This window comes from Cuculus canorus, chromosome 1 (genome assembly GCF_017976375.1).
Source record: "Cuculus canorus isolate bCucCan1 chromosome 1, bCucCan1.pri, whole genome shotgun sequence".
Taxonomy (NCBI): Eukaryota; Metazoa; Chordata; class Aves; order Cuculiformes; family Cuculidae; genus Cuculus; species Cuculus canorus.
The window spans coordinates 81,357,164-81,384,808 of record NC_071401.1 but is presented as its reverse complement, the minus strand read 5'-3'; the positions used below and the strand labels follow the sequence as shown (position 1 = coordinate 81,384,808).

Here is a 27,645-nt window from a genome sequence, read left to right as displayed (position 1 = left end):
ACTATCCCCTTCCCCTCCCTTCTTCCCGGGCTTAACTTTTTGTCCCAATATTCTTCACCTCCCCTCTCCATCAGGGGCACAGGGAGATGGGAAGTAAGGGTTTCAGTCAGTTCATCCCACGTTGTCTGTGCCACTCCACCTCCTCCGAGGGAGGGCCCTTTGCCCTCTTTCCTTCCTCCAGCATGGGGTTCCTCACATGGGAGACAGTTCTCCATGAAGTTCTTCAACATGAGTCCTTCCTGCAGGCTGTGGTCTTCCATGACCCACTCCAGCATCGGTTTCTGTAGGGTCGCGACCTCCTTTTGGTGCCTCTACCTGCTCCAGCATAAGGTCCTCCACACACTGCAGGCAAACATCCACTGGGATTCCTCCTGGGCTGCAGGGGGACAGGCTGCTCGACCATAGTCTCCTCCAGGGCCTGCAAGGGAGTGATTGGAGCACCTTCTCCCGGTCCTGCTCCACTGACCTTAGTATTATGTGTTTTGCTGTTTCTCTCACATCTGGTGTCTGCAGGGCTGTTTCTTGCACATCTTGCTTCCCTCTCTCTCTCTCTCTCTCTCTCTCTGTTGCCCAGTGAAACCTGCCCACTGAGCCCTGGTAGCCCAGCTACAGGCAAGATCAAGGCTTGCGCCTCCCCTCATGCCTCACCCTTTTTCTCTGCTGCTGCTTCCCCCTTGCCAATTTTTCCCTTTCTTAAATACGTCATCACCGAGGTGTTACCACTTTGCTGATTGACTTGGTCTTCACCAGAGGCGGGTCTGCCAGCCCTGGCTTCTAGCAGCCTCCAGCACCTTCTAGCAGAAGCCAACCTTGTAGCCCACCTCTCACTACCAAAGCCTTTGCCATGCAAACCCAACACAAAAATAAATGATAGTACACCTGGCTTTTGTCTGTCTAGACTGTCTAGTGAAGTACAGATGTCTGAGGTTGCCTGAGAAGTATAAGGTGCAATCAGATATTCTAATGAGCAAGTTTTGAATTTCTACTTAACTTGCTTCCAGTTTTATTTGCAATGCACTCCTGGAGGTGGTAGAGGAGATATTCAGTGGTAGGTAATTTTGTCTGATGCAAGTCTTGCCTGAAGAGTTTTATAGACCTTTAGGAATGCATTTGTATTTGGATAAATGCTTGTAAGCAAGGCAAACCAGTGGTTAACAGATGGACTTGCTGTAGAATAGATAATACTTTGAGAGACTGAGGTGTGGTAGGACTTTTCTAATTCACTTCTCAGCTTCTACCTGGGATCTGTCTACAGACCTATGTAGGAACTCTCACCAGAGTCACTGAAAGGTAGTGAAGTTGTGGAGGTGCAATGTAAGAGCTAAGTTGTCCTGAAGAACTTATTCTTGTAAGAAGTGATGTACCAAAGATAGGTTCTGAAAGTCAGGGTGGGTGGATCAAGCTGAGCATGCCTGGAAGCTAGAATGAAAATCTTAAGGGAGTTTGGCAAGAAATAACTCGAATTTAGTGTAATATCAACAATCTAAAGTTCGGTGCTTAACTAACTTCAGGAAGTGGAATTTTTTTCTGTGATTTGCCAAGCCAAGTGCCGTGCTCCTCTTTCTACAGCACTGAAGAAAATGTGTTGCTTACCGTGGGCAATTTGATTATACTGTTGATACGTGTTGTTGGTTTAGCTTTAATGATTGCAATCAAGCAACTCCCTTACACTCAGGGCTATAAACCTCTGGATGTGCTTCATCACAGAAGATTTTGAAGTATAAGGCCTGCTTTCCATGATAACTAAAGGTAGAAGTAATAAGGGAATTGAACTTTATACCTTTGGGCTCTTTTAAATAAAAAACCCTCTTAATAAATTACAGCTTTTTGAATGTGTTTGAATCTTGTGGGAAAAAAAACAAAAGGAAGAGGACTAAAGGAACATGATCTCTCTGTGGCATCTTTTGAAAATGGCACTATATTAAAGAAATAAATTGCTGGCAACCTTCTTACCATGAGCCATCACTCTTAATAGTTCATTTGTCAGTTTGATTTAGTAAAAATGATTGCTTAAGAGTACCACAGAGATTTGTTTAAATGATGAGAACGACCAAGAAAATATGGGAGAATTTCTGTGGCATTCGATGTTTCTCACCACCAAAAGCTAAAGACGCTGCAGAGCTGACTAGATGCAGCTTTGCAGAACACTTGCCTCCCCTTCTTCTGCAGCATTGCCTGGGGTGACTTGTTTTTGCCCCTCTACTGTGTATGCAGGCTGGTAACTTGCCTGAACAGATAGCATTTAGTTTATTTCTTTTTTGCCATTTGTTGCTCAATTTTTTAGGCTAGTGATGCACACGCCTGATCTGCCTGATACAGAAATACTTTTCTTGTCCTTGTGGAATGAAGTACCCCATGTAGCTACTATGGCCACTATTCATTTTTGAGGAGGTTGTGCAACACTGCATGTTAATTTTCACTTTCAGTGTGGATGTAACTTTTGGGAAATGTTCCTTTTGCTCCAGTGTCAGAGAGCTAAAATGCTTGGGACTTCAGAGAGCCAGCAGCAGCAAGAATAATTTATTTCAATTTATCATTTATTGCTCTTCTGAACATGTATTCCCAGGCACTTGTACAACTGTCAAATAACAAAGTGTAGCATAGCATGCCCTTTAAAACGGCAGGTTATTTTGGATTATAGCATTTTCACAATGGTAGCTGAGAAATAATAACAAATCTTAACATGAGGAGTGCAATTGAGGGCTCTTCCTGGTGTGTTTTCGTTTTAGCAGAGCTGAAGGACAGGTAGTTTTATAACCTCGCATGCTGAGCTAGCGCATGTCAGCAGCCTAGTGAGCAGCCATGCCACAGCTGTGTTCTCTGCAAGGTTTTGAAACTGTCATAGCTTAATTGCCATGGGAGACACAAGCCTGAATGTTTCTGCCCAAGTGACTACTCGTCTTGGTGTAAGTGGTGCAGAATCAGACCCATGATACTAGACTAGTTGAGTCACTTTCTCCATTTACCAGTCCATCTCCTAGCTTCATGCATTAGCTTCCTAAAATGAAGAATTTGTCTGGGCTTGTGTTCCAAAGTGAATTTAATGCAGTTTCTTAGATTTTAGGAATTTTAGGAAATCTGATGTATCAGCTGTATCCATGGATGTGTTATATTTTTTATTTTAACTTTGTTGCCTTTAGACTTCAAAATTGTATAGATATTTCCTACTGTAAGAAAAGGTCAGGTTCGTGACGACCTGAGGAACCTGAACATATATAAGTCTATGGGACCTAACAGAATGCGTCCTGTGTCAGGGAAGATAGTGGAACGTATCCTCCTAAAAGTTATGCTAAGGCAAATGGAGGCTGAGAGAGCTGTGTCTCTTCAGCCTGGAGAAGAGAAGGCTCTTTCAATACCTGAAGAGTGCCTACAGAAAAGATGGGGACAAACTTTTTGGCAAGGCCTGTTGCATTATGGCAGGGAGTAATGGCTTTAAAATAAAAGAAGGTAGATCCAAACTCGGTGTAAGGAAGAAATTTTTTACGATGAGGGCTGTGAAGCACTGGAAGAGGTTGTCCAGAGAGCTGATATGTGGCCCATCCCAGAAAACGTTACAGGTCAGGCTGGATGGGACTCTGAGCAATGTGATGTAGCTGAAGATGTCCCTGCTCACTGCAGGGGGTTTGGCCTAGATGATCTTTAAATGTCCCTTCCAACCCAAGCCATTCCATGATTCTATAGATATTCTAGGTTAAACAAGATTCTACATTAAATGTCTGACTCATGTTCTAAGCACCCAGTATGAAGGACAGTTTTGTTTTTTGTTAAGTGTTTTTGATTTATTGCCTGTGTTCATTGTGTAATATCTCTCATGAGAGTAGCAACCAGAAAATTGGCTGCTGTATTTTTTTGCATCTTTCCATCGTTTCTTGAGGCATTTGTTTAATGTATGTTGTTACCTGTTGAGTAAAAATAAAATCTTGATGATGTTTTGATTTTGCCCTGATAAGAGAGGCTTACTTGAAAGTGATGTAGCAAAGGTCAGAGTAAGGCCTGCAATGAATGTCAATGCAGAGGTTGAGAACCTGTCAAACAGCACTGGTACTGTGGTAGCTAAAAATGAAGCAGCACCTTTGTTGGCATTCTTTAAGAAAAAGGTGTACTTTTTGAAGCTGTTCTGGATTTTTTTTTTTTAGTTAAATTGGACAGAAGTCAGCTTCAGGAAAGCAAGCCGGTAGTGCAGTTAATATTTTTTGAGATTACTGTGTAGGAATCCAAGGGGTTTGACCTCAATGCCTTTATTTATGGAAAGAAGAAAACTAAATAAGCTGAATGTGTGCAGTGGTTCCACAGATTAGAGCCATTTGCTTTCATTCACTGTGTGCTGTGAAGTGCTGCTGTGCATAGGCAATTTAAGCAGTGTGAATTATGCGATGGAACGTATGAAAAGTGGGGAAGATGCAACAGCAATTAGTATTTAGTTTTGATGTATTCAAACTCTTTCTCAAGAGATCAACATGGGAAAGGGCAAACTAGTTAACCACTATCTCAAAACTTAGCTGAGGGAATAATATTTTGAGATTATCCCATGACAGCATGAGATGTATACAATGAGAATGGAAAGACAAAAGGCCTTTTATGGGCCATTTGCAACTTTTATTGTGTTTCTGTTCTTGTATTTTGAAATTTCATCTGCCATCCAAGGAAGAATATTTCAAGATTCTGATCTCGTTCTTTAGAAAAGCTAATTTATTGCTAGTGATATCTGGCCAGCAGTATTTTGTAAAGCTTCCTATACAGTCATTTTGTATGAATTGTATGCTAGCCAGTGTAACAAACTCTTTTTATAGTGTATCCTTGCAGACTGTCTTCGGAGTGTGAGAAAAAAATACCATATATATAGGCAAGTGCAAGATCTTTTATTGGGTAATAGGCCCCTTCATGTCAACAGGTGCCACTTGTATAAGGGATGGTGGGGAACCCCAGTGCCAGGCAGTGCGACCCAGTGCATGTGACAGTGGACCAAGTCCCGAAGTTATAGATGACTGGGGCAAGCCACTATGTTGAAATATGCTTTGGCTTACACAGCATTCCAGTGAGAACGGAAGCATTTGCTGCTTTTTGGAATGGGTTGTGAAAGGCAGTAGAGGAGGGCAACAAATTTGTTGAGAATGAATGAGAGAATGAATCATTTGACAAAAGCTGGTGTGAAGGCATCACTTGCTGCTGAGGAGTATTTTTGCATCTCTGGAAGCAGGTGAGAAACTGAGTGAGCTTGTCCAGTCTTTACCAGGCCCGTGTAACTGCCTTTAAATACAGTTTAAAAACCTGTTTGAAACCTTGTCACCAAATTCCATCTTGTGGTGGAGTTTTTCACCTGTAATGCTAATTCAAAATAATAATTTACACTATGATGTTTAAAAGACACGGGTATTTGGACTAGTGTCTTTGATGAACATACACTTTTTCAGTTCTGCTTCTGTTTGTGTTAATGTAGTTTAATACTGTGTTTTCCACTTTCCCTATAAAAGATAGAGAATAAAATATGCAGCCTGTGTGGCAAGGCCAAGTGCTCCTGTTCGGAGTTTGGACTCACTGTGTCTGGTTTGCTGGTGATGATTTGACTGCACTCATGATGTTGCACTTGCAGAAGTTTCTGCTCCTTTTACGTGCATTTTAAAACTTTCAGACTCTGAAAGAAGAAAATGTGGTGGTGTATGGTTAAATTGTAGAGTGGCTTGAGTTTGTTTAGGCTTAAATAATGATCTCGGCTTCAGTTCTGCCTGTCAGATGCACAAGCCTGGCTCCTGCTGTGGCATACAGAAGTGCTCCACTTCTGAGTTAATTAATGGTTTTCTCCAGAAAGCATATGACCAGTGGTACTACCTTGCTGCTTCCAGTAATTACTGTTGTTATGTAGAAGACTCGTACTTGGTAAAAGGCCTGGATATTGCTGCATATTTTTAACAAAAAAATGAACTCATTGAACAATATGAGGTTTGCTGTTATTCTGATGGTTCATATGTGTTAAAACATGATGGTGTAACAGAAGTGCATCTTTGAGAATTTCAGGTTCCTTGCAGATGAATCTTGGTTATAAAATTCGAAGCATCAGCCAGATGGCTGAAATGTGGAAATGTTGCTGTAGAGTCTAGCAAGAGAAAATCTACTCCCAGTAACAGCAGAATATTAACATACTCAGAGCAATATATTACTAGCAGTGATGGCATATTGCATTGTGGCTTAATTGTGCTTAATAGAGTCCTGCAATCTCCATGATTCACCTACACATATCAAAGCAGGAGACTTCCTAGTTCATCTGCCTGTAGAAAAGCACGGTAAGTTTACATAACCCATTTGTTAGACTACTGGAAACACCTCAAATATTCCATCTCTCCTCACTCTCCTTGCTGTTTATTTTTCTCTGATATATTACTGTCACATACACGTACGCACACAAAACCACAAAACCCCGAACCAAAAAATCTCAAAAAAAACAAGCCTCCCAAGTGCCCCCTCCCCCCCAAACCAAATCAAACGAAACCCCCTCAAACGCTCCTTACCTACCCCCCCAAATAGTCACCCAACTTACTTCTGTTTTCTGCTAGACAGGGAACAAACAGACCTCAGCAAGGCTTTTTTGTCATCCGTCTGGAAGCATTCACCTTTCTAACAACATGAGGGTGATGAGAGACTTGGAATTGACATGTCACACCCCAAGTCAAAAAAATGCTGCCAAAATCCTCCAGTAGAAGAATGAAATTGGAACTTGACAATTCCAGTGCCTTTTAAAATCAGAATTATATTTCTGCTAGTGGGTGGATATAAGATGGTGGAGTGCTTATGCTGTGGAAGGTGGAGACAGAATCCACATTAGAACTGAGTATGACCAGAGATTGAAGTCTCTTAACGCTGTCTTCAAAATACTTTTTAAAAAGCAGTTTAAAAAGTTAACATTTTTAAAGCTTACTGTCTTTTTGCTCTTAATTAGGTAACTTCTGTTTCTCAAAAGCATCTACTGAGGGTAATGGTTTTAAGAAGAATTTTTCACATAAGTAAGCTTGTAACTCAATCTTTTTCTTAACATTTGCATTTAACGTAAATAATTCAATGATTTATGAAAAAAACCCACCAACGTATACAGTAACCATCTAGGCTGGGAGTCCAAAACAGCTGTACCAGGTCTCCATCAGTACCATTAAAATCAGTAACATGCAACCTACAAGCATATACGTCATTTCTTAGTTGTACAATAGTTGCCTTTTGTCTTTTTGCATGTTAAATTTAGAACTCGTTTCTAAGCTGAGTCATATCACAGCCCAGCTTGTCTAACCAGAAGACATTGTACTGAACCAGTTCCCCCAGCTCAGATATATCTTTGAGAGGTGGAAGGATGGGAAGTGCAACTGAGGCGTTTGGGCAGCTGATGCTGCATGCAGGGAAATCTGAGATGGAAGGCGGGAATCTTTTCTTCCAACTTGTCATTTTCCTCCTAATAGGATTGCCTGAGAGGGGCTTCTTTGCCAAATGGTTTTACTGAGTGCTGTCATGTTGAATCTACTTGAATGGTGGCCCAGTGGATCTCAGTTTTCTTGCACGGTTCACCTGAGCTTGTACAGTAAGCCTGCAGTAGAGTGAAGCCCAAAGGTCTGCAGGAGCTGCTGTGTATTTTAGTGTGTTTGAATTTTTTTAGATGTAGGAGAAATGTTTTTAGGCTCCTTATGCTGCAAACCTTGACTTAGTCCCCAGTCTAACCCGTGCAATTTCCATAGCAACACTCCTTTATTAAAAGCAATATTAAAAGCAATATTAAAAGCAATCCAGGAATAGTTGGATTGGATTGTTTGTCTGAGCTGCAATGATACCAATATGTCTCTTTTTAAAACAAATCCAATTACAAAACTGTGGGGCCTAGTTTTGAAAAGACTGTCAAGCTATTTAGGTACGCCTTTTGTCAGCAGGGAGAGGGATGGACATTTGCTCCATGAGTCTGTTTTCTGAAGGGTTTTATTAAATATAGTTTTTTTGACTCTATAGAATAGTTGTACTGTGTTATGAAATGAATCGCTGTACTTGAAAAAAAGTGAATTATTATGTAGAGTCAGTTGATGGACCTTCTGTTAGTGAAGCTAATAATGGTTTTCATTGACGGAACAGGCTACAAAGACAGGCATCAGTGAAAAGTAGACTCTAAAAACCATCATGTAATTCATTCACATATACACACATTTATATAACCATCTGTTTTATGACAGAGGTTTTAAATTTTAAAAAAAGTAGTTTGGATTTGAAAATTCCGGTTCATTTTGAAATAATTTACTTCCTATCTACCTTGCTGCCACTGCACTTTTCATCTGATCCTCTGTTGTCAGTTTGGGACCTTTCCTGGGCCTGATGACAGCATGCTAGTACCAATGTGACTTCATGTGTAGTACTGCCTGAGCTTTTAGTGCCCTTACAAAGATAAGCATTGAATGCCAATGTGTTGTAATTGCCTCTTTATTTGGTTTTGCTAATGTGAGAGGAGTGTTTAAGTGTCTAGAAATCATACCCTCTCTTGCATGTATACATAGAGGAAGCCCCTTTATGGTCTTCTTCTGTCACAGACAACCACACCAAAAGGATGTGATCCAACACCATTGTGAACGGAATTAGATTCGTGCCCTCAAAGATTTGGTTTTTTATTTCAGGTTTATCTTCATTCCTTTTCCCATCTGACCTAATTTTAGACCTTCAAAGTTAGATGTTGGGGTCTGATCTGGCCACACTAGGAGAAGAAGGCATCTCCAGAGTCATTCATCTGATGTATTTTAGTTGTGTATTTTATGGTATTAGGAGATAATAGGTTCTTTCCACTCCTGAGTGATAGGCTCAGAATTAGACATCCAGACTGGGGACATCTACGATGAGATAGCTGAATCTTAAGGTAAAGACCAACAGGAGCTGGTTTACTAAGATACCAAGTTTTGCTTTGAGGGAAAGTGTTTGGGGAATTGATTAAGTTAACAGTTCACCTGTCAGAGCAGAGGAAACAGTAGGCTCAGGTGGGGTGAGCAGGAGTTGGCAATGAACAGCTGCAGATAAGAAGGCAGCCAGCATTGCTTTTAAGGTGTATTGTGATGTGACACCTTTCACAATGCATGCTAGGTCCATTTTCTTTCCTCCCTTGCTATCTGCAGACACCTTGTAAAGGTTCAGTGCCTTTGACACAGACCTCACAAGGAGCAGAGAAGGGAGGCATGCTCTGCAGCACAGTTGTTGAGGTCTCGCTGCCATCATTTTAGATGCAGTATGTTTTGCAGTCACTGGTTTGTAAGCCCCGTTGCATGCACACAGCCATTCTCTGTAGCTGCCTGGTTTGTTATAAGAACTGACCGCACAAACTGGATGTGTGATTTATTTTTTTTTCCCCCGAGGTTTATTATAACTACGTAAATGGCAGACAGTATTTTTTTACAAGGGTGAGTGATGTTATTCCTGTATGATAGCTTGTTCTGAATACGATGTAGCTTGGTTAGTCGCCCACCTGCAGCTCATAGGCATTTTGCCTTCAGAACACTTCTGATGTTGTCCTACAGCTACAGGAGACAAAAAGAGCCTAAAACTGCAGCCAGAGAACACACTGTGGTATTGCCTGAAGCAGGTTACTTGCTACAAATTATTCTGTCTGGGCCAGTAAAAGTTCACTGATCTTTTTTTTTTTTTTTCTTCTTTAAAGGCTTTCAAAATCCAATGAGGATTTCACAGCAGACCTTTTCTGATTTTAAAGTACTGGGTTTGTTACCTGCATTTTCACCACACAGTATATTTTCGCTTGGTTTATACTTAAATGTGAAGAAAAAAATGCGAAGAAATGCCTACAAAATATTTTCTTCATCAACTTACAACCAAGAAAAAAAAAGGATTAGATTAGAAAGTACCTGCAGTCTTCATTGCAGAATTGCTGCCCTGTATGGCTTAAAATTACCTTTACATCAGTTGGTCAAAGTACTTACATCTTAAAGTCACAGTGTGACATTTAGATCTAGACTAGCAGTTAAAGGATAAACTGTAATAATAGTCTGCAGTAAGTGGCAATACTGACAAAAGGGGAAATGGTGAGAGAAGAGCAAGACTTCAGATTTTCTGTCTGAACTGCTTGTTACTTGTCCCATTTGATCTTTCTGTTCTGGGTCATTCTGACTTTGGAGCCTTTGTGCTAGTTAAGAAATAGACCAAAAGAATAGGTGATGCTGGATTGGGAATACTGTGTTTGCAAACCCAGAGATTTTCTTTACTAACAGTTTTTGTATATGCATGGTTTAGTTGCTGTGACTTCTCTTCCTATCAGCTCTGGTGGTTTTTTTTTTTGGAAACTCATACTGATGTATTACCCAGGTTGATTAGGGTAAGAAAAAACAGATATCGCTTGGCTGGAGGGCTCTTCACAGAACTTGTGCTCTGCTCAAGTGTTCCAAATATCAGCCCTTACACAGGGCCAGCAGCAACTTGTCCTTTAAGCCAAAGGGCTTCACTGCTGAATTTGTTGTCTTGCATTAAACCAGAGACAAGGACTAGTTGGTACATAGAGTCTATGCGTCTTCTTGGCTTGCTACTCTCCACTTAGGTATTTCTTTAGAGAAAGCTTTGGGGGTAGAGGGAGAGCAGTAAGACTGTCAGACTCATGGAGATAAATGCAGACTTCTGCTAGATTTTCTATACAGTAGTAAAAATCTTTATGGGATGGGAGAAGGGAGGGTTCATATAGTTCTACTATTAGCATCCAGAATTATGTTTATTTCTTACTGTCTTTGCAATCTCAAAAAAATTCTCCAAGAGTCACACAATATTGATTATTAACTCGGGTGGCAACTGGCATCTGTCACATCAGGCAACTTCAGCACATCAGTTGCTACTTAATGCTAGAAATCATAGTGGGAATGTTATCTTTAGTGAAAATAGCCTCTTTAGCACAATGAAAGAAGCACTCAATATAGAAGAGGTTTTTTTATATTTAAGTTATTTTGAGTGCAGCTGCATAAAGTTGTCAATTTTGGACCATTTTAGTTTAGACGGTGAAGAACGAACCATCATCTGTAGGTGGAAAAAAGAGCCAATTTGAGCGAGTTTGGTTACATTGCATTAAGGTATTAATTTTAACATTGAAAAAGCTGCCAGTTTTGCAGTAGCTGTGAAAAATATTGTCGGAAAGCCAAATTCAACAGCTTCCTTTCTCCCTTCTTTCTCTAGTTTCATTTAACAGATTTGGAAAAAAAGCTCTGTAATGTTTCGTTACTGTTTGCCCTAGAACGGGATTATAAAGAAATATTGCAGGAGAAATGATGGACGATAAAATCCATACCCGTAATTTAATGTCAGATTAAGGCCACTTGTGGACTGAAACTGATATTGGTGTGTATTGCCTGTGTTTATAACAGGTGAGAAAAACAGCATAAGAGAAAGTACATTTACTTGTGTAGAGTGTGTGTGTGTGTAGATGCAGGTATATACATAATATGAAATAGTATGGTTTATAATCTGTACATCATCTAGAGAAAAGGGAGTAATCAGCGAATCCTGTATTTTGAGTGATTTCTCTCTTCCTAACTTCTCCTCTACCACATTCCAACATGGTCATGATTAATGTCAGTAATTTGTCCTTCAGCCAATGTGGGCTAAGCAGCAAGCTTTGGCAACTTAATTTAGAGAAGTTCTTTCATAGAATCATAGAATCACCAGGTTGGAAAGGACCCACTGGATCATTGAGTCCAACCATTCCTAACACTCCCTTAAACCATGTCCCTAAGCACTTCATCAATCCGTTCCTTAAACACCTCCAGGGAAGGTGACTCGACCACCTCCCTGGGCAGCCTCTGCCAGTGCCCGATGACTCTTTCTGTGAAGAATTTTTTTCTGATATACAGCCTGGTATCCAGCTTTTCACCCACTCTGCTACAAAGTGTACAATTATAGTTATATGTAAGCCAGTGGATCTGGCAAACAGAGTCCCGGAACTGAATCTTTTCATTTATATGTCTGTCTTAAAACTGATATGGCAGAAAGGTCAAGTAAGAGATCTTACTCTTATTCAGAGATATGAATTCAAGACTGTCTCCAGTCATATGAAGCATTCTCATACCAGCTCCTCATGTGGGAGCTTGGACATCCAGGCTGAAGAGCAAGATAGCTGGTAACATCATTTCTAGTAGCTAGTTGATTATCAAAGTTAGCCTGTCTTAGCCACATTAACCCAATACATACTTCAGGGGTCCTTTGGGATTTTCCTTCTATTTTCTTTAATCTTATATTAGTGCAGAAGTATGCACCCTACAAGTACGTGTATATACATACATACTTGTATATCTTTATAAAAGGTTAGTGAGGTATTTGTACGTCTGTGAAAGAATTATAGTGAAGAGGATGGAGGATAAAACAATCCATCCAGAGGTTATTTCTGTATGAGCAAGAGCCACGAGCTTTTGGATCCCTTCCTCACCCTTCTGATTTCTGGATTTGCCTATGCCACGTGTATAGAGTATTAGCTCAGAAGAGAAATTATAGCAAATACATCTGGAAAGATCATCTGAGTAAAGTTTGTCAAGCCTGTCATTAGGAAAAACAATCAGTTCAATTTTGGCTCTTGAATAATATTACAGAAAGGAAAAAATCCCCACCATTTATTTTTATTTATTAATTACATGGAATTGTAAAAATAGTTGAAAGAAATAATATACACCTGAAATCTTTTCTTTACCTTCTTTTTGTAAATTAATTCTAGGCTGTACACTAAGCATTGCAAACATTCAGATTCTTTTAATAGTGCTCAAATAATAATATTTCATCTTTGCTGATTTCCCCAAGCTTGTGTTTGGCATGGAATTTTTTTCATTTTACAATCTTCCTGTTTCCTTCATTTCCACTAGGAGAGAGAAACAGAAGAAGAAGATGTCAGGTGGCTTTCAGTTATATGCCTCAAAATGAAGATGAACTGGAATTAAAAGTTGGTGACATCATTGAAGTTGTGGGAGAGGTGAGCAGATCTTTAGTGGAATATACACACGTGCAATTCTGACATCTTGTGCATGCTAAGCTCTTACATACAGTGTGTTTTCAGACATAATTTAAACCAGACATTTTTCTTCTCTGGTTTACAGATGTTTCTGGTTTGGCTTTCTGTTGGGGGTGAAGGGATGTGATTGTTTGCTTATGGATTTCATGAGGTTTTTTTGCCCTGTAGCGCTTCTGCTGTTTTCACTCTATCAGTTGACACTTCTGAGTTAGGTTTGGGGAAAAAGCTCAAAGTTTGTGCTACAGGGCTATTGAGTTTATATCTCTGAAGAACTAAGATTATAGCAGAAAAAGATTTTCCCAGTTTTAGTAAGACAGCCACAGGGAAGAATTATCTTTATGGATTGTAATGCACTTTATAAATTTACTTGAAGCCCTTTGGAGTTCAGCCATGACATTCACTTTTGTCCTCTTTGCCTGAAAATGATAACAATTTGATTTCAGTCTAATCAGTTTAAAACAAACAAAAGACCTCCCAACAAATTCTGTAGAGACTCAAGATTTGCTTATTTTGAGTGTAAGTGGATGTGGAAAATGAATGCACATCTCCCAGAAGGACTGGGAACAAATTATGAAAGCTTGGCCTGAGATACAATTTTTTTCTTTACGTGGGTGAATCTGGTTGCAGGATCACAGAATGCTGTTTGCTCCCAATACCTTCAGTTTTGTTCCATTAGATATTTTAGAAATATCTTCCTAAGTTTAATAGCATGAAGACCCTTTAAGTAGGGTGCATCCAAACTCATTTAGTCTTGGTTTTCTTAGCTTTAAAAAGACCTTAAAACTGTAATCTGCTCAAGCAGCCGCTAAAAGATGTGTTTTAGCTTTTATCATGTATTTGTAGGATTTTTTCCCCCGTGACTCAGCAGATAATAAGTCAACATTTATTTTCTTGTCAAGGATATATGATTTCTTTTTCCTGCATCTGTCACTTAAGAAATCAGTTCTAAAATAATTTAAATTCTCTCGCAGTCTACATGACATCCAGCATTTTCTTATGAGAGATTAAACTCTCACATCTGAGTGTAAGGAGCTTAATGATCACTGGCTTCCCTTTAACCTAGCTGCACACTCCAGCTCTGCATATCGTTCTTTCTGGAGTCAGACATGATGTGTCAGTTAACTAACCTTATTCTGTCTGTGAGCAGAATTGTGGTGGGGGATGTTAAGGCTGTAACATATTTAACAGCATATTTTGAAGACAATGTAAACCTAATATTGTAATGGGTTTCACGTCAAGACGTGACCTGTTTTCATTGCACAATTTGAAGTATATTTGACCTCACATGGCCACACAAATATCTTACATCAGTTGACCTACTTAAAACTTCTGGATCTGTGTCTTTCAAGAGTAAAGTGATGGAATAAAACCCTTTCGTAGTATCCAGCCAACAAATTAACTCTACTGAATGAACTGTATGATTAAATAATTTAGATCAGACACTAGGCTTCTCTTATGAAATGCATCTCCTGTCTTCTTATAAATTTGAACAACTTAATTGTAAATAAAAGATTTATTTATATCCAAACGAGACTGAAAATGTTTGCATTAAATTTGAAAGATGTAGAACTAATAAAGTGAAACATGCCCGTGCTTGCATGTTTGAGCTTATAGTTGAAGACATGTTTTTCAAAACTCACTTGGATTGCTGAACACAGACTTCCTAGTCTTAAAGTCGTAATTGTACATTGAATTGCTACCGTTGAAGAAAGCATTGACAACTTGCTGATTGTAAGATTTCTAAGATTTAAGAGGATATATTAACTAGGACTGCTTTTTTGATTGGCAGTCCTAAAGAATGTCATACTGGAATTAATTTTACTGTAGTGTGGAAGAGGCCTAGATAGCTTGAATGGCTGGCCATAAATAAATGCCAAAGAACAGCTAACATAGGTGAGACTGTGCCCACTTTGACCTTATGAAATACTCCCTTCTGTCAGCTACTGAAACATGAGCTCTGCCTCAGGCATCATCTAGTGCATTCATGTGATCCAGGACATTGTCTGACTCTTCTGAATTGAACTCGATCAGCTGGTGAGAGAGGAAAAATAAAGGAATTTAGAGGAAAAAAATCTCAGCACCTCAGGAATTTTTGTTGTGTGACCTTTATTTTCCATCACCATTGATACCAAGCAGTTGATGGTGAATATTTGCTGTTATTTCCTCTTTTACCCTTATCATAGTCCTGTTAATTCCTAAAAAAGTAGGGCAGAATTTTTATTTTGAGACAGGAATTTTATTTGATGTAGAAAACTGCACCAACTGATTTCATAGTTTACTCTTCTGTGTGGCGGCAATGCTGCATGAAGAGTCATTGCATTGAGATAGGATTCACAGTGTTTATATTATTTTATGATACTCCTTATTTCAAATAATAAATATTTGATATGAGAGACCTATTATGTTATAAATATGGCTATCTCCATTTTGAAAAATGAGATGTTTTTGCAAGGGCCAAAATCATGCAGTATTATTGTGTGAAAAAAAAAAAACAGACAACAGCAAAAAACCTCACTGGTATAGGCAACGGTTAGAGTAAATTCTTGCAAAGTATCTGTTTTGTTTATCATTAGTCAAAATGAAAAAATAGATGATGGCATCTTCAGTGTTATTTACAATGACTCAGTAGGTAATTGGAACGTTAGTGGTCATTCTTTTTCCAGTTGCTTCTTTTTCTTACCCCAATTCCCATGAGTGTTTTACTCTACCCTCCTAAGAGAGATGCATCGGTGTAATTGGTAATTGGTTTTAAATTGAATTAGATTAATATTTTCAAATCTCTGTTGATTTCTATTTAGTTGAAAATAAATTGATTCCGATCTGACTTATGGGTATTGCTTAGATCAAAATACTATCATATATCTTTATGAAAAAAAAAATGTGTTTAATAAGTTACTTATGGTTGACACTCATTAAAATTTTCCTGTTGCAAAGGAAAGCTGGTTTCTGTTTTACAGTTCTGCATTGACTTCATCCTTAAGAAATGGATCCTGCACCTCAAACCCCATGAAGGTCACTGCCTCCAGCAAAGGACTGGCAAAAGGGAATGCAATTCTTCTCCTCAGCTGCCTCCATCAGTGCCCAAACGTGTATTCCCAGACCCGCAACGAAAATGGATTACATTGATATCACATGGTGACATGCTGAGGCTGAGGATAGCTTCCTTTTTCCCATGTCTGCTTCAGCTTGCTAATGAACACCTGAGGTGTACTAGCATCTAAAACTGCCCCAGATCCTTCTTCCTGGTGACAACAGATTGGATAAGATGCTTTTTGAAAGGCTTTTTTTGTTTGTGGTAGATACAATTGGAACTTCCTGTTGTGGCAAAAATGGTTTGGGGCTGTACACTGGATTGAAACAACAGCAACAGCAAGTGTGAGTTTTGAGATGCAGATAGGTATCTTTGGAGTCTGCATATGTTCAGAATTCACAGTTCCTTCCTATTTATTCTAAACAGAAATTAATTACACTAAGATCAAAATTTCATCACATTAGGTAGAAAGCTTGTTGTTAGACTAGATGTTTCCATAACTACACAGACATTGATACCCATGAGACATTAATTAACAGACTTAAATTAAAAGTACATTTGAAACTAATAAGAGAAGCATTTTCATCATTGTTTATATTCATGTTTAAAGTGTGATTGATAACTTTTTGCTTGTTATTCCCTAGTTCATTAGCTATAACTCTAATTACAGTTGTCTGAAAATACAACTGTAACTAATTGTCTTATTAAATGCAGATATCTGAATTCCAATTATGTTTCACCTCAGGATTTCATGGGATGCTAGACAATTAACCCATAGCATCATCATAAGGACACTTGGTATTGTCATTCAAAAGTTCTGAGCCTGCTTTCATTTGGGATTAGTCTGTCATTGTGCTGCTATATACCTTGTGGCCTCATCCTGCTGAGAAGTCTACTTCCTGGCAGTGTGTAGTGCATGAAGTTCACAACTAAGTCTTTGACTGAGACGTGCTGTAATACCACCAAACTTATTCTCTCTCTCTAGCTATTATTTAACATTGCCATATATTACATGATCAAATCCTACAACTCATTTGAAATAAAAATGATGCGCCTTGAATACCGTGTTCGGTTTTGGGCTCCTCACTACAAGAAAAACATCGAGGTGCTGGAGCATGTCCAGAGAAAGGGCAGTGAGGTGAGTGAAGGGTCTGGAGTGCAAATCTTATGAGGAGCAGCTGAGAGAACTGAGGTTGTTTAGCCTGGAGAAAAGGAGGCTGAGGGGAGACCTTATTGCTCTCAACAACTGCCTGAAAGGAGGTTGTAGCGAAGTGGGTATTGGTCTCTTCTCCCAAGTGACCAGCAATAGGATGAGAGGAAATAGCCTCAAGTTGCACCAGGGGAGATTTAAACTAGATATTAGGAAATACTGCTTCACTGAAAGAGTTGTCAAGCACTGGAACAGGTCCCCAGCGGAGTGGGAGAGTCACTATCCTTGGAGGTATTTAAAGGATGTGTATATGTGGTGCCTAGGGACATGGTTTAGTGGTGAACTCAGTAGTGTTAGGTTTACGGGTGGACTCTTATCTCAAAGGTCTTTTCCAATCTAAGTGATTCTGTGAATGTTTTGCTCCTTTTGGGCAAGGTTGGTGGGGTTTTTTTATGGTTGTTGTTATGACATGGTTCAAAACATTTCCAAAACCAGGATAAACACTGAGGGTTGAGCTGGGCTTCCCTTACAGTAACTTATTTTGACAGCCGTGGAGTTGAAAGGGTATTTAATAGTGGCAAAAGGATGTTCTGTGCCACAAGTGCAGAACTGTATAATACTGCAAGAAAACAACTGGGAATGAATGCTGGGGTTCCATGTTCCTCAGTTACTTTTCTGTGAAATGCGGTGGTAACGTGTTTTTCCTGATCCTCTTCCAACAGATGGTTTCCAAGGACTTCTGTGACTACTGCTTGTTTGTTTAGTTCATGTGGTAGGAGGCTTTTTTTTTTTTTTTTTGAAATAAGAGTGCAAATACCTGACTTTATAGGGTCATTCCAATTCTATGGGATTGCTTTCTCTGTTCCTCAGTTTCTTATATAGAAGATTATGTTAAAAAAAACCCAAAACCACAAACTACAAGACCCAAACAAAATAAAATACCAAAACACATTTTGGTGTTTTAAAATAAAGGACTCTGAAGCTGAAAAGGTCCTTTAATACAAGGTATTTGTGCAGTTTTTAATTTTTCCCTTCTGCAACAGAATTATCACCTTCCAGATGTGCTGAAGCAGAAGCTATGGGGCTGGTTGACATCTCGTGGGTATAGCTCTCTCTGAATGCACTCCCAAAAAAAAGTCATCAAGTGGCACTGTAGACACCATCTTCTCTTGAGATCTTGTTTCCAAAATTTCTTTTCCCATTGGCAGTAAATATGATTTGTTTATTTTGCTTCTTAGGAATCTATCTTTTAAATTGCCTTTCAACATATGATTGCTTTTGTCCTTCAAGTTCAAGATCTTCTATTAGAATTTCTAAAATAAAGGATTTTTTTTTCCTTTGCTTTCTGTGCTCTAGTTCTCTCTTAAGCAAAAGCAAATTGTTGACCTTGGGCTTCTCTCCTTCCTGTTGCCTGCCGCTGGCATTGCTTTTATTCCTGGGACTATGTTTTAGTTTTAACAGCCCAGAAAGAATCAGTTGTGATCCAGGGAGATTTTCTTCCACCTGAAACCTTTCCTGACTCAAAGCCTTCCCTGTTTGCCCTAGCTGAACTGTAAGAAGTCGGTCAGCCTAGTAGGCAGAGCTGTAGGCTGTAGAAGAGCTTGTGGAATAGGCAGCTATAGGTATTTACTGGAAATACATTTTAGGTCAGTGATTCCAAAGAGCTGAACATTTTAATCATTTAGTAACGTTAGCCTATTAATTATATAGCAAGATGTAGCTGCACAAGCAGCTGTGGCAGTCCTGGATATTCAGGCAAGCGACTGCTGGTATTTGGCTTCAGCTACATCCTGCTCTTTTTGGACATCCCATCCTTGAGTTACAGGGATGTCTGCCCAGTTCCCTCAAGGGAAGGGGTTCTACGCTTGTAGCAAGGAGGTTTGATGCGCTGCAGGTCAGGCTGATGCTCCCTCTGCCACTTCTTTCTTTAAAGGGGGATGTTGCAGATTGTATTGGTGATGAAGAGAAAACCCAAAGAACATAAAAAGCAGCATTTCCTTGCTTTTGGAATATCATTATCTTGTAGTTTCAGTGACCTACTAAAGTAATTTTGTTTTCTTTGGTGACTTGAATGTTACAGCATAAAACTGCATTCAGTCTGAAATAGAACTATTATATTTGCCTGAAGGCTTGAACTACTGTAACATTATTTTCTTTTTCTTTTTTTTATACTTTAAACATGAAGATAGGCAGATTTCGATATTTTTTATAGATTTCTAAGCAGCTTAATGCCCCACTGGCTGTATACCCTTTTGAGAAGTTCTTGATTTTGTGTCTGTATGTCTCACCCATTTAATTCTTTGTGTTATGTTCCTGTCTGTCCACTTCAATGGTATCTATTTTGAGCACGTCGTTATTATTCCTCATTTATGTTATTATTTGTAAGTAAAATTAACTATTATAGCCCCTTACTGTATTTTTAGTCTGGGGTGGTTTTGTGTGCTAGGATCTCATAATTTGATTAAACTTAGTTTCTAACAAAATAAACCAGAATACTTTGAATTATTTTAACCTGTATTTGATTTATAGTTTCCAAAATTCTCATTTACATCAAAAAAAAGGCTCTACTGATTAATTAAATTGAAAACAAGATACAACTATTCTTTCTTCACTGAAAATGTAAAAAAGCCCGAAGTCCAATGATACTGGAAGAACATTTGAATGTTGCATAATTATGATCTAGAATAAATTTCCCTTTAAATCCCAAAGGCTAGGCTTCTTAACGGGATACACTTCTCTCGAGATTATGTAGCATTCTTTGGTGATATTGTCATTTATATCTCATTCAATCACATCCAGGCATTGGACTGCATACAGCTGTCTGCTATTCTATCTGTCCTGGCCCCACGCATGACACTGACTGAGTTGCAGTCGGATGCGTGTGTTGTTACCTCCCTAAATATATGAAGTGGACTAATGAAATATCTTCAGTCACTTTTCTGTATGTTGTTGCTCTCAAAATGTGGTGTGACAGCAGTATTGGCAGCCCAGGGGCTTGGCAAGATGAGGACGTGACATGCCTCTCCAAAAGGCAGTGAACAGGTACAACACACTGAAAACACATCTTGAAAATGCCTCTAGCTGTAGCCACTTACATTTGGCAGATTGGGGAAAATCGTTGTCTAACTTAAAACCAAAACCAGCTTCATTTGCAGGCTGAACTTACAGTTGGTGTGTAGGAAGTTATGAATTTTTATAAGTAGTAGAACTTCTTTTCTGGTGCAGGGACGTGGACTGCTGAATGAAATCCACCTCTTTTTTGATTGTTTGGTTCAGCACATGAATGCTGGGCTTAAATTAGCACCTAGCTGTATAAATCCTGAATGCACTTTGTTGTAATAGTATAGTAACACATTTTTATTGAGTACTTGTACCTCCAGATAGATTATCCCCATGAATAATGGATTTTCATTCGTAAGGTTTTATTGGCTGAAATTTATTGTAACATTTTCAAACCATATGATAATGCATTACCCCAATTTGGGATAACTAAATCCTGGGGGTATTGTGGTATCTTCACTATTGTATGGATTAATCTCTAAGTGGTGTGTTTTGAGGCTTAAATGTATGTAGCATGTGGCTATAGTGTTTAAAAATACTTAAAGCTTTTAATGAAAATTTCCTAATAAATCTTTAGGATGGCTGATTTGACCTGAACCTCTGATGTCTTACATTCTGATGAACGTGTACGTGCATGACTCTGCATTTTATGGTGGAAAAGTCTGTGTTTTGCTTTAGATTTTGCTGAATTCGTAAAATTATTGAATATGATGTGGTGTTTTCAGGTAGTTCATTCTTGTATCAGCTAGAAAACTTACAATAAGCTAATGAACGTATATTCGTATATGTATATTCACATACAATTTAGATTTGTATGTCTAAAGGTCTTTGCATAAGTGTATTTCTGTGCACATACGTAGCAAACCATACGTAAACATGCCACATATAGAGTACTAATGTTAACTTGTAAGAATGAAGTGTTACCCTGGAAGAAGTAAGCGAGAGAAAATTACTTGAGCAAAAGATAGAACTGAGTGATATTGGTCACCTTATTTCTGTCAAGTAATCTTAGTATCTTGCAAAGCAGGGATCTTGGGAACTGTGTAATCCCCTGTGATTAATCTTCTATTCAATCAGCTAATGCAGTTATGGTTTAATGTTTAGCTTTAATCAATAGAACCATCTGGGAATACTGCATTAGAAAAATTGAAATAGTTTGTAACTCAAAGACTCAGCCATGTTGTGTATTTCCTATATAATGATATATCATAGGTATTTAGAGATATAATTTGTAGAGTCTGCTAAATGTTGTGTCAAATAGTTTCAGTTTTCCATATGGTTTTTAACTTGTCTGGAGAGAAGAAAAGCAAATATTACCTTTTAGAAACTTTGATACTATACCGTGAAAAACCTGCACCCCACTGAAGTGACTGTGTGATTTGTATGTATTTGGTCCCCTGAAGTAGCATCAAGATAACAGCTTATGACTTGTGCTTGATCTCACTAATACTACTGATGCATTTGGGGCCGGGGGTGGGGGAATTTTGTCTTGGACAGTGACTGAGATTAAATGAATGTGGCTGTGCTGCTCTGAACTGCTTTCAAATAAAAACAAAAAATCAACCCAGGAGGACCAGAATTGTGCTAAAAGGGTTGAAGATGGAGAGAAAGCACAGGAAACACTCCTAAGTAACAACAGTTTTCTTTGTAGCAAAATTGTACATATAGCTAAGTTGAAAAAAAAAATCAACCATTCCTGTATAGTTTGAGGAAATTTTTGCTTGTATTATTAAGAGATAACTGATACGAAACACTTTTTTTTTTCTGTAATGATTAACTAATACCATTTAAGATGTGATGGTGTTTCTTTAAACAGTAAATGTGAGCACTCTCAACTTGTAAAGTTAACTTTCAGTTTTCATGATTTTTGTTGAGGGGCAGGAAAGGGGTAGGTCAAACATTATTGGAGACTGATGTGTCACAAACTGACACTGTCCTCCCCTGTCATTTTTTTTGGTGAATGGACAGTGCCTGACAGATATTCATCTGTCAAGGGTGTGTTTAGCTGATGCATCTAATAAGTAATTTCTTGCTGTCCCATTATAACCTAAAGGCATCTGGTTTCTAAAGGTTGTCATTTCACTACGTGACACTGCCATTCAATCCCAAATGGGTTATACAAGAAGGTGTTTGTCATTTTTAAGTGGTATTGTCTCTTGGGATTGAACTAAGAAGTGTCTCTCCTCCTTCTGACCATATCATCATTATGTATTTCAGTCGTCTTTGTAAATCTAGAGTCAAACATACACTAGTGCTCCTCTTTGTTCTCTGTAGATTTCTTACATTAACACTTTAATGATATAGCAACATTCTTATTTTTTAAAATAGAGAATTTCTGATTTTGACGGGAAAGGCAGGAGTATTCACATGATTTATATTAAGATGCCGAGTTTAGATTCTCTGAATTGACCTTTGCAGGCATTTGTGTTTCACTGTTGATTGCTTAGAGAATTTAAAGTCTTATAATCTGCAAATTACATCTGTTAAGAAGATAGTCATGGATAGGAGTAAAGTTTATGCTGAAAATTTAGTCGTTGAACTGATATCTTAAAATTTGAAATTCAGAAACACAGTGTGCTCTCTAGTTGTTCTTATATCCTTTTATTTAATCCTTGTCCATCCTTCTGTTGCTCTAAGAACTGCTGACATTTTCTGATGGGTGCATGCATATGTCTTGTTTTTGCTTTAAAAAGAAAGACACCTTCTGGCTTGGAGTGTATCCCATGTGTGCCTTACACCTGGAATTAATACAAACTGCCTAAATCTTTGCTGTCATTGTTACTGAAAATCATGTATATACTGTAACTCTATGAAGTGTTGCCTATGTTAAGTCCTCATTTTTTTTTGTTTTTGTCTTGATGCAGGTGGAAGAGGGCTGGTGGGAAGGTATACTCAATGGAAAGACTGGCATGTTTCCTTCCAACTTTATAAAGGAACTGTCTGATTCTGATGATGTTGGAATAGCACAGGAAGAGCAAGTAAAGTCAAGTAAGGAAAAAAAATGTTATCGGTGTTCTGTTTGTTTGTCTGTGTCTTTGCCACCAAAACCATTGATGGGGCAGTGCGTTCTTATCTCTTGCCTGGAAGTGTTTTTGAATGCCATGTTCTTAATTTATGCTGTGAAAGAGTCAGATGATGATGATGATAAATATGTACTTGCAATGCTACCTGAGTTGTAATATTGGCATCACTGTCTGGGCTGTATTAAAACTTGCCGAGTTGCAAAAACCAAGAACAGAGAAGGCAACGATGATTGTTGGATTTGTGTTTTAAAATGACTTACAAAGGGGTTTTGCCTTTAGATGTGAAAACTGAGCAAAGTAACCAAACATCTACAATGTGTCTATGCTTATTTAAATGAGGGATTAAAGTGCCATGCCTTCTATAATGACTCCAGTAGATTTAAGGATTCATAACTATTGGTGTGGGACATGCGGCACTTTTTCCCTCCAGGTGCTGAGCATGTTACTATCACCTCCGTCACCCACTGCCCCAGCAGCCAAAGGGAAAAAGGCCAGAACTGGGACATGGACTTTGTTCTCTCACTTACAGTGGGCCAGTACTGCTGCAGGTGAAAAGCATGTTTGGTAACTAAGTTTGCAATAGTGTAAGCATGGTAGTGGGTTGTCCTACTTATAACTTCCCATGGAGAATTACCTAAACCAAAAATGTGCTGTTATATGAGATGGACACTTGTTGATCTTCATGCTTTTTCTGTTCTTCAAGCAGATATTCTTTTTATTTCCTAATTCGGTAGTCAATGCTTAATCCTTAGTGAAAAGAGGAAAAGTCGATTATACTTAGATATTTCAGGCTAATTCCACAATACCTGCTAAAGTCTTCCTATTTTCAGCACTGCAGATATTCATTACTATATAGTGTTCTTCTGAGATCTCTAAACAAGCAAAAGTGAAAGGAATTCCAAGGTCTTTGTAAGCTTATTTCAGCTGGAATTTACCAAAGCCTTTATAGTTCACTCTTTTGGTAAGAGGCAGGAAGTTATAATACTTGCTTTTTTCTCTTTTTTTCCTCTCATTTTTCCACTTAAGGCAAATTTATTGTCCTTATTCCTTTCCACAGAAATAAGATACTACAAAAATTGACTTTTGCAATGATGAAAATTTGTCATCTTGTTTTTGTAATGTATGTGTAGGGGCACTGGTGACCTAGTGTTGTGGTCAGTGCTGCTAAAAATATTTACAGGTAACGTTTCTTCAGACTGGAATGAAAATATTTTTAAGGAAGTTTAAAAATTTTAGTGTGATAGAGAGGGGAAAAGGGCATGAAGCGAAGTTGCGCATTTGAGTGAGATTGCGAAATGCTTTCTATAACCCATATATGCTATCATGAATTTTGTTCATTATAAACTCAGTGAGTTTTGGAAGAACTAATTGTGTAGGTGAGTTTCAGCTCTGGATTCTATAGTGATTGGTATTCTATAAATGAACGAGGTAAGTGATACTGTTCAGAATGGAATACCCCAATTGTATCTGTATGAATGAATGAATGAATATTCCTCCCCCAGGTACTTTGGTAATATTTACTTTATGATAAGCATCCTAAAACTGTCTCTTAACAATATCATACGTTGGAGTGTGTAAAAGCAGCCACAAAGCATTAGCGTGTTTTGTTGACACCCATAATGACACACGCCTAATTCATACTAAGTTTTATGTGCTGGTTCTGACTTAAAACCTGTGATACTCAGATTGAGAAGGTATCAGTAACACAGATATAATTTTTGTCTCTTCAACTAAGTTGAAGATGATTGTAGCTGAGAGATGGGTTTTCTTCTTTCTTGTATATAATTTAACGCTTTGGAGGTGCTTTGTGGCTAGCTAAGATGATGTGTTATTAGGAGCTATTTTCTAAATAGCAAAATATCTGTAAAACAGAACAACACTGTAAATCTCTTCAGAGAGAGACAAAGACTTGAGGAATGCTGAGATTATTATAGACATTTTAATGGTTTTTTTCTTTGTTTTTCTTTAAGTAAAACCATCAATTTAAGAATTGCATTTCCCTAGTAGAATTATGGGAAATACACATCAACTCAGTTCTTTCTGTGTGGTTAATGTAATTGTTACAAGTGTTGCTCAAACACTTGGTGCTTTAGAAGGCTCTTTTCAGGTACGCTTGCTGTCTGTATTTGAAAATTCATGCAATGAGATTGCAAATACTTCAGCAAGTTTATACAACTGGCTAGGAATGATGATTTCATTCCAAGTATTTGTGCTTAGTCTTAAAACTGAACAAGTAAACCCTGTAAGATTTGGGCATCAGGCTAGTATTATTGTTGAAATGCTCTGGATAATATCTCAAAATTTTACACATTCATACCTCTATATCAGCTCCTTCCAGCATGGATGACAAGACATGACAGCACTTCAAATCTGCAATAATTTCTGGCTTTTTTTTTTCCTCTGAAAATATTGTTTGAATATGTCTGTATCACAGGACTTCATAAGACTTGAATATGAATTCTAGATTATTAAATTAGCACTCAGATGTGAGGGGCTGTACCTGCGAATTGAACTAGAATCTTGCATGGTCACTGTGGTTCTACACAGCTTCTAGAAGGGCCCAGAAAGGGTTGGGGTATGGCTCTGCAATCTTGAGCAGCAAACCTCAGCTCTTCAGCCAAGCTTTTAAAATGGATAAGGAAATACTTCTCAGGGTTATTGTGAGACTTGGTAAAGTAGCATGGGATCTTTGGAGAAGGGGCACTGAGAAAATGCAAGAGTATTTTTTAGTTTATAGTTAAACAAAATACTTTGGTTAAACTTAGTTAAACTTGATCTTTTAATCACAGTTTACTGACCCTCTCTAAAGAGAGCCTTTTTAGAATGACAGATGTAATTTTTGGTAAACTCAAAGTGGAAGAAATAGAGAAGAGAAAAAACTTGTTTTCTTAGGAATAAGGGTAATAAAAATGCATATTTCTCTGTCCTTCTGTTATGGCACAGGCCCAATAGGGAGAAAAGTGGTGTCTGATTTTATTGGTTTTGTTGTGTCCATGCAGATTTTATGGGAGATCAGTATAAATGGCTAGATGGAATTATTCAGAACAAAAAGCCCCTTTTTTGAAAATGACTGAGGCTAGGTTTGTAAGGGCTTAAATATTTCTGAATACTGACAGTGAGACTTAACTGGCTTCTTAATTCGAAAGAGTTGGGAACCTGCACTTCCCCTCAGCTGGTGGGTGCTCAGCAGATTGGAAAATGAGACACAAGATCAAAAGGTTGTGGGTTTGGGGGGCATATGTCATAGCTACCAAATTTTTTGTCTCCAAAGGCACATTTCAGAATGTAAGCAGAGGCAGGATGTTTATCTCTTACTCTGAGGGTAAATAGCTGTTCCTTGTTCTTTAAAGCATCCTCTTAATTAAAGCACTGCTTTTCTTTGTCTGACTGTTACAGTATGAACAGAAAGTATGCATTATAATTTTATTACTATATTAAATGGTTATAGGAATTATAAGATTGTTTTCTGGATTTCTCTGATATCTAGTATTAATTTTAAGAATATTTTTCAGTGCTACAGATTGTCTTTACAGCCTGTTGAGAAGCAAAAAGTTGTCATGCAGTCAAATAAATTGTATCCGAGAGAATCACAACTTAATACTAAGGAGATGATTTAAAAAACATTTTAGTATGTTCGTGGCAATGTCATGACAACATTTAAAAGTGGCCTTTTATATCTTGCTGTCTCTTGTATGTGTCTGTTCAGGAATTGCTAGGCCTCATGAAACGTATCAACTATTTTTAGAATCAGATAGTGATGGCCACTGAGAAATCATGACTGCTGGAGTTAGAACTGATGATAAGAGTCATCACCTGATGGTTCAGTCAAGCAACCTCCTATATTTTGAGTTCTTAAAATTTTAGATGTATGTTACTGTCTCTCTGGCTCTCTAGTGTCATGAAGCTTAACATACCTTTCTCTTAGCAGTTTCTTAATTGTTGTTTGACTGCTTCAATATCATTCTTTTAATGGTATTTTGTAAAAACAAGGTGGAAAGATGGATTTCTGACTTTTTTGCTTTCTCATTATGTAAAAACAAGGCAAGGAAAAGCTTTTGTTATTAGTCAAACTGCAAGAACGAAACAAAAGAACAGCTTTTTACAATACATAAATGAGTATAGTTTTTATTTTCTGAAAGTCCAACAGAATAATATGCAGGGAGAAAGGAAAGAAAACATTCTTGATGAGAAAATGGATTTGATGCTGTACTGGGACAATTCACGTGTACTGGCTATTTTGCTGTACATTTTTACTGAAGACATTAATTTTTGTGATGGCATGCCGAGGTGAAATTGGCAACAAGCTGACATTGTTATTGGCTTGGGCTTGCCGGGCTGCCTCAGGTTTTAAAAAAAACCCAACACACAAACCACCTCGGCTGCTCCTGTCTTT

The 27,645-nt window shown here is 38.2% G+C and overlaps 1 protein-coding gene across 10 annotated transcripts in view; it reads left to right on the top strand.

The window, feature by feature from the left end:
* Nucleotides 1-27,645, top strand: part of SH3KBP1 (SH3 domain containing kinase binding protein 1) — a 229,201-nt gene that overhangs the window by 101,377 nt on the left and 100,179 nt on the right. For 8 of the 10 annotated variants that reach the window (XM_054063899.1, XM_054063893.1, XM_054063948.1 and 5 more), the window contains 2 exons: nucleotides 12,843-12,949; nucleotides 23,094-23,217. In XM_054063899.1, the coding sequence (XP_053919874.1) occupies nucleotides 12,843-12,949; nucleotides 23,094-23,217 (231 nt within the window). Of the gene's footprint in view, nucleotides 1-12,842; nucleotides 12,950-23,093; nucleotides 23,218-23,682; nucleotides 23,801-27,645 lie in introns of those variants that run through there. The other 2 variants (XM_054063934.1, XM_054063939.1) reach the window with 1 other exon arrangement.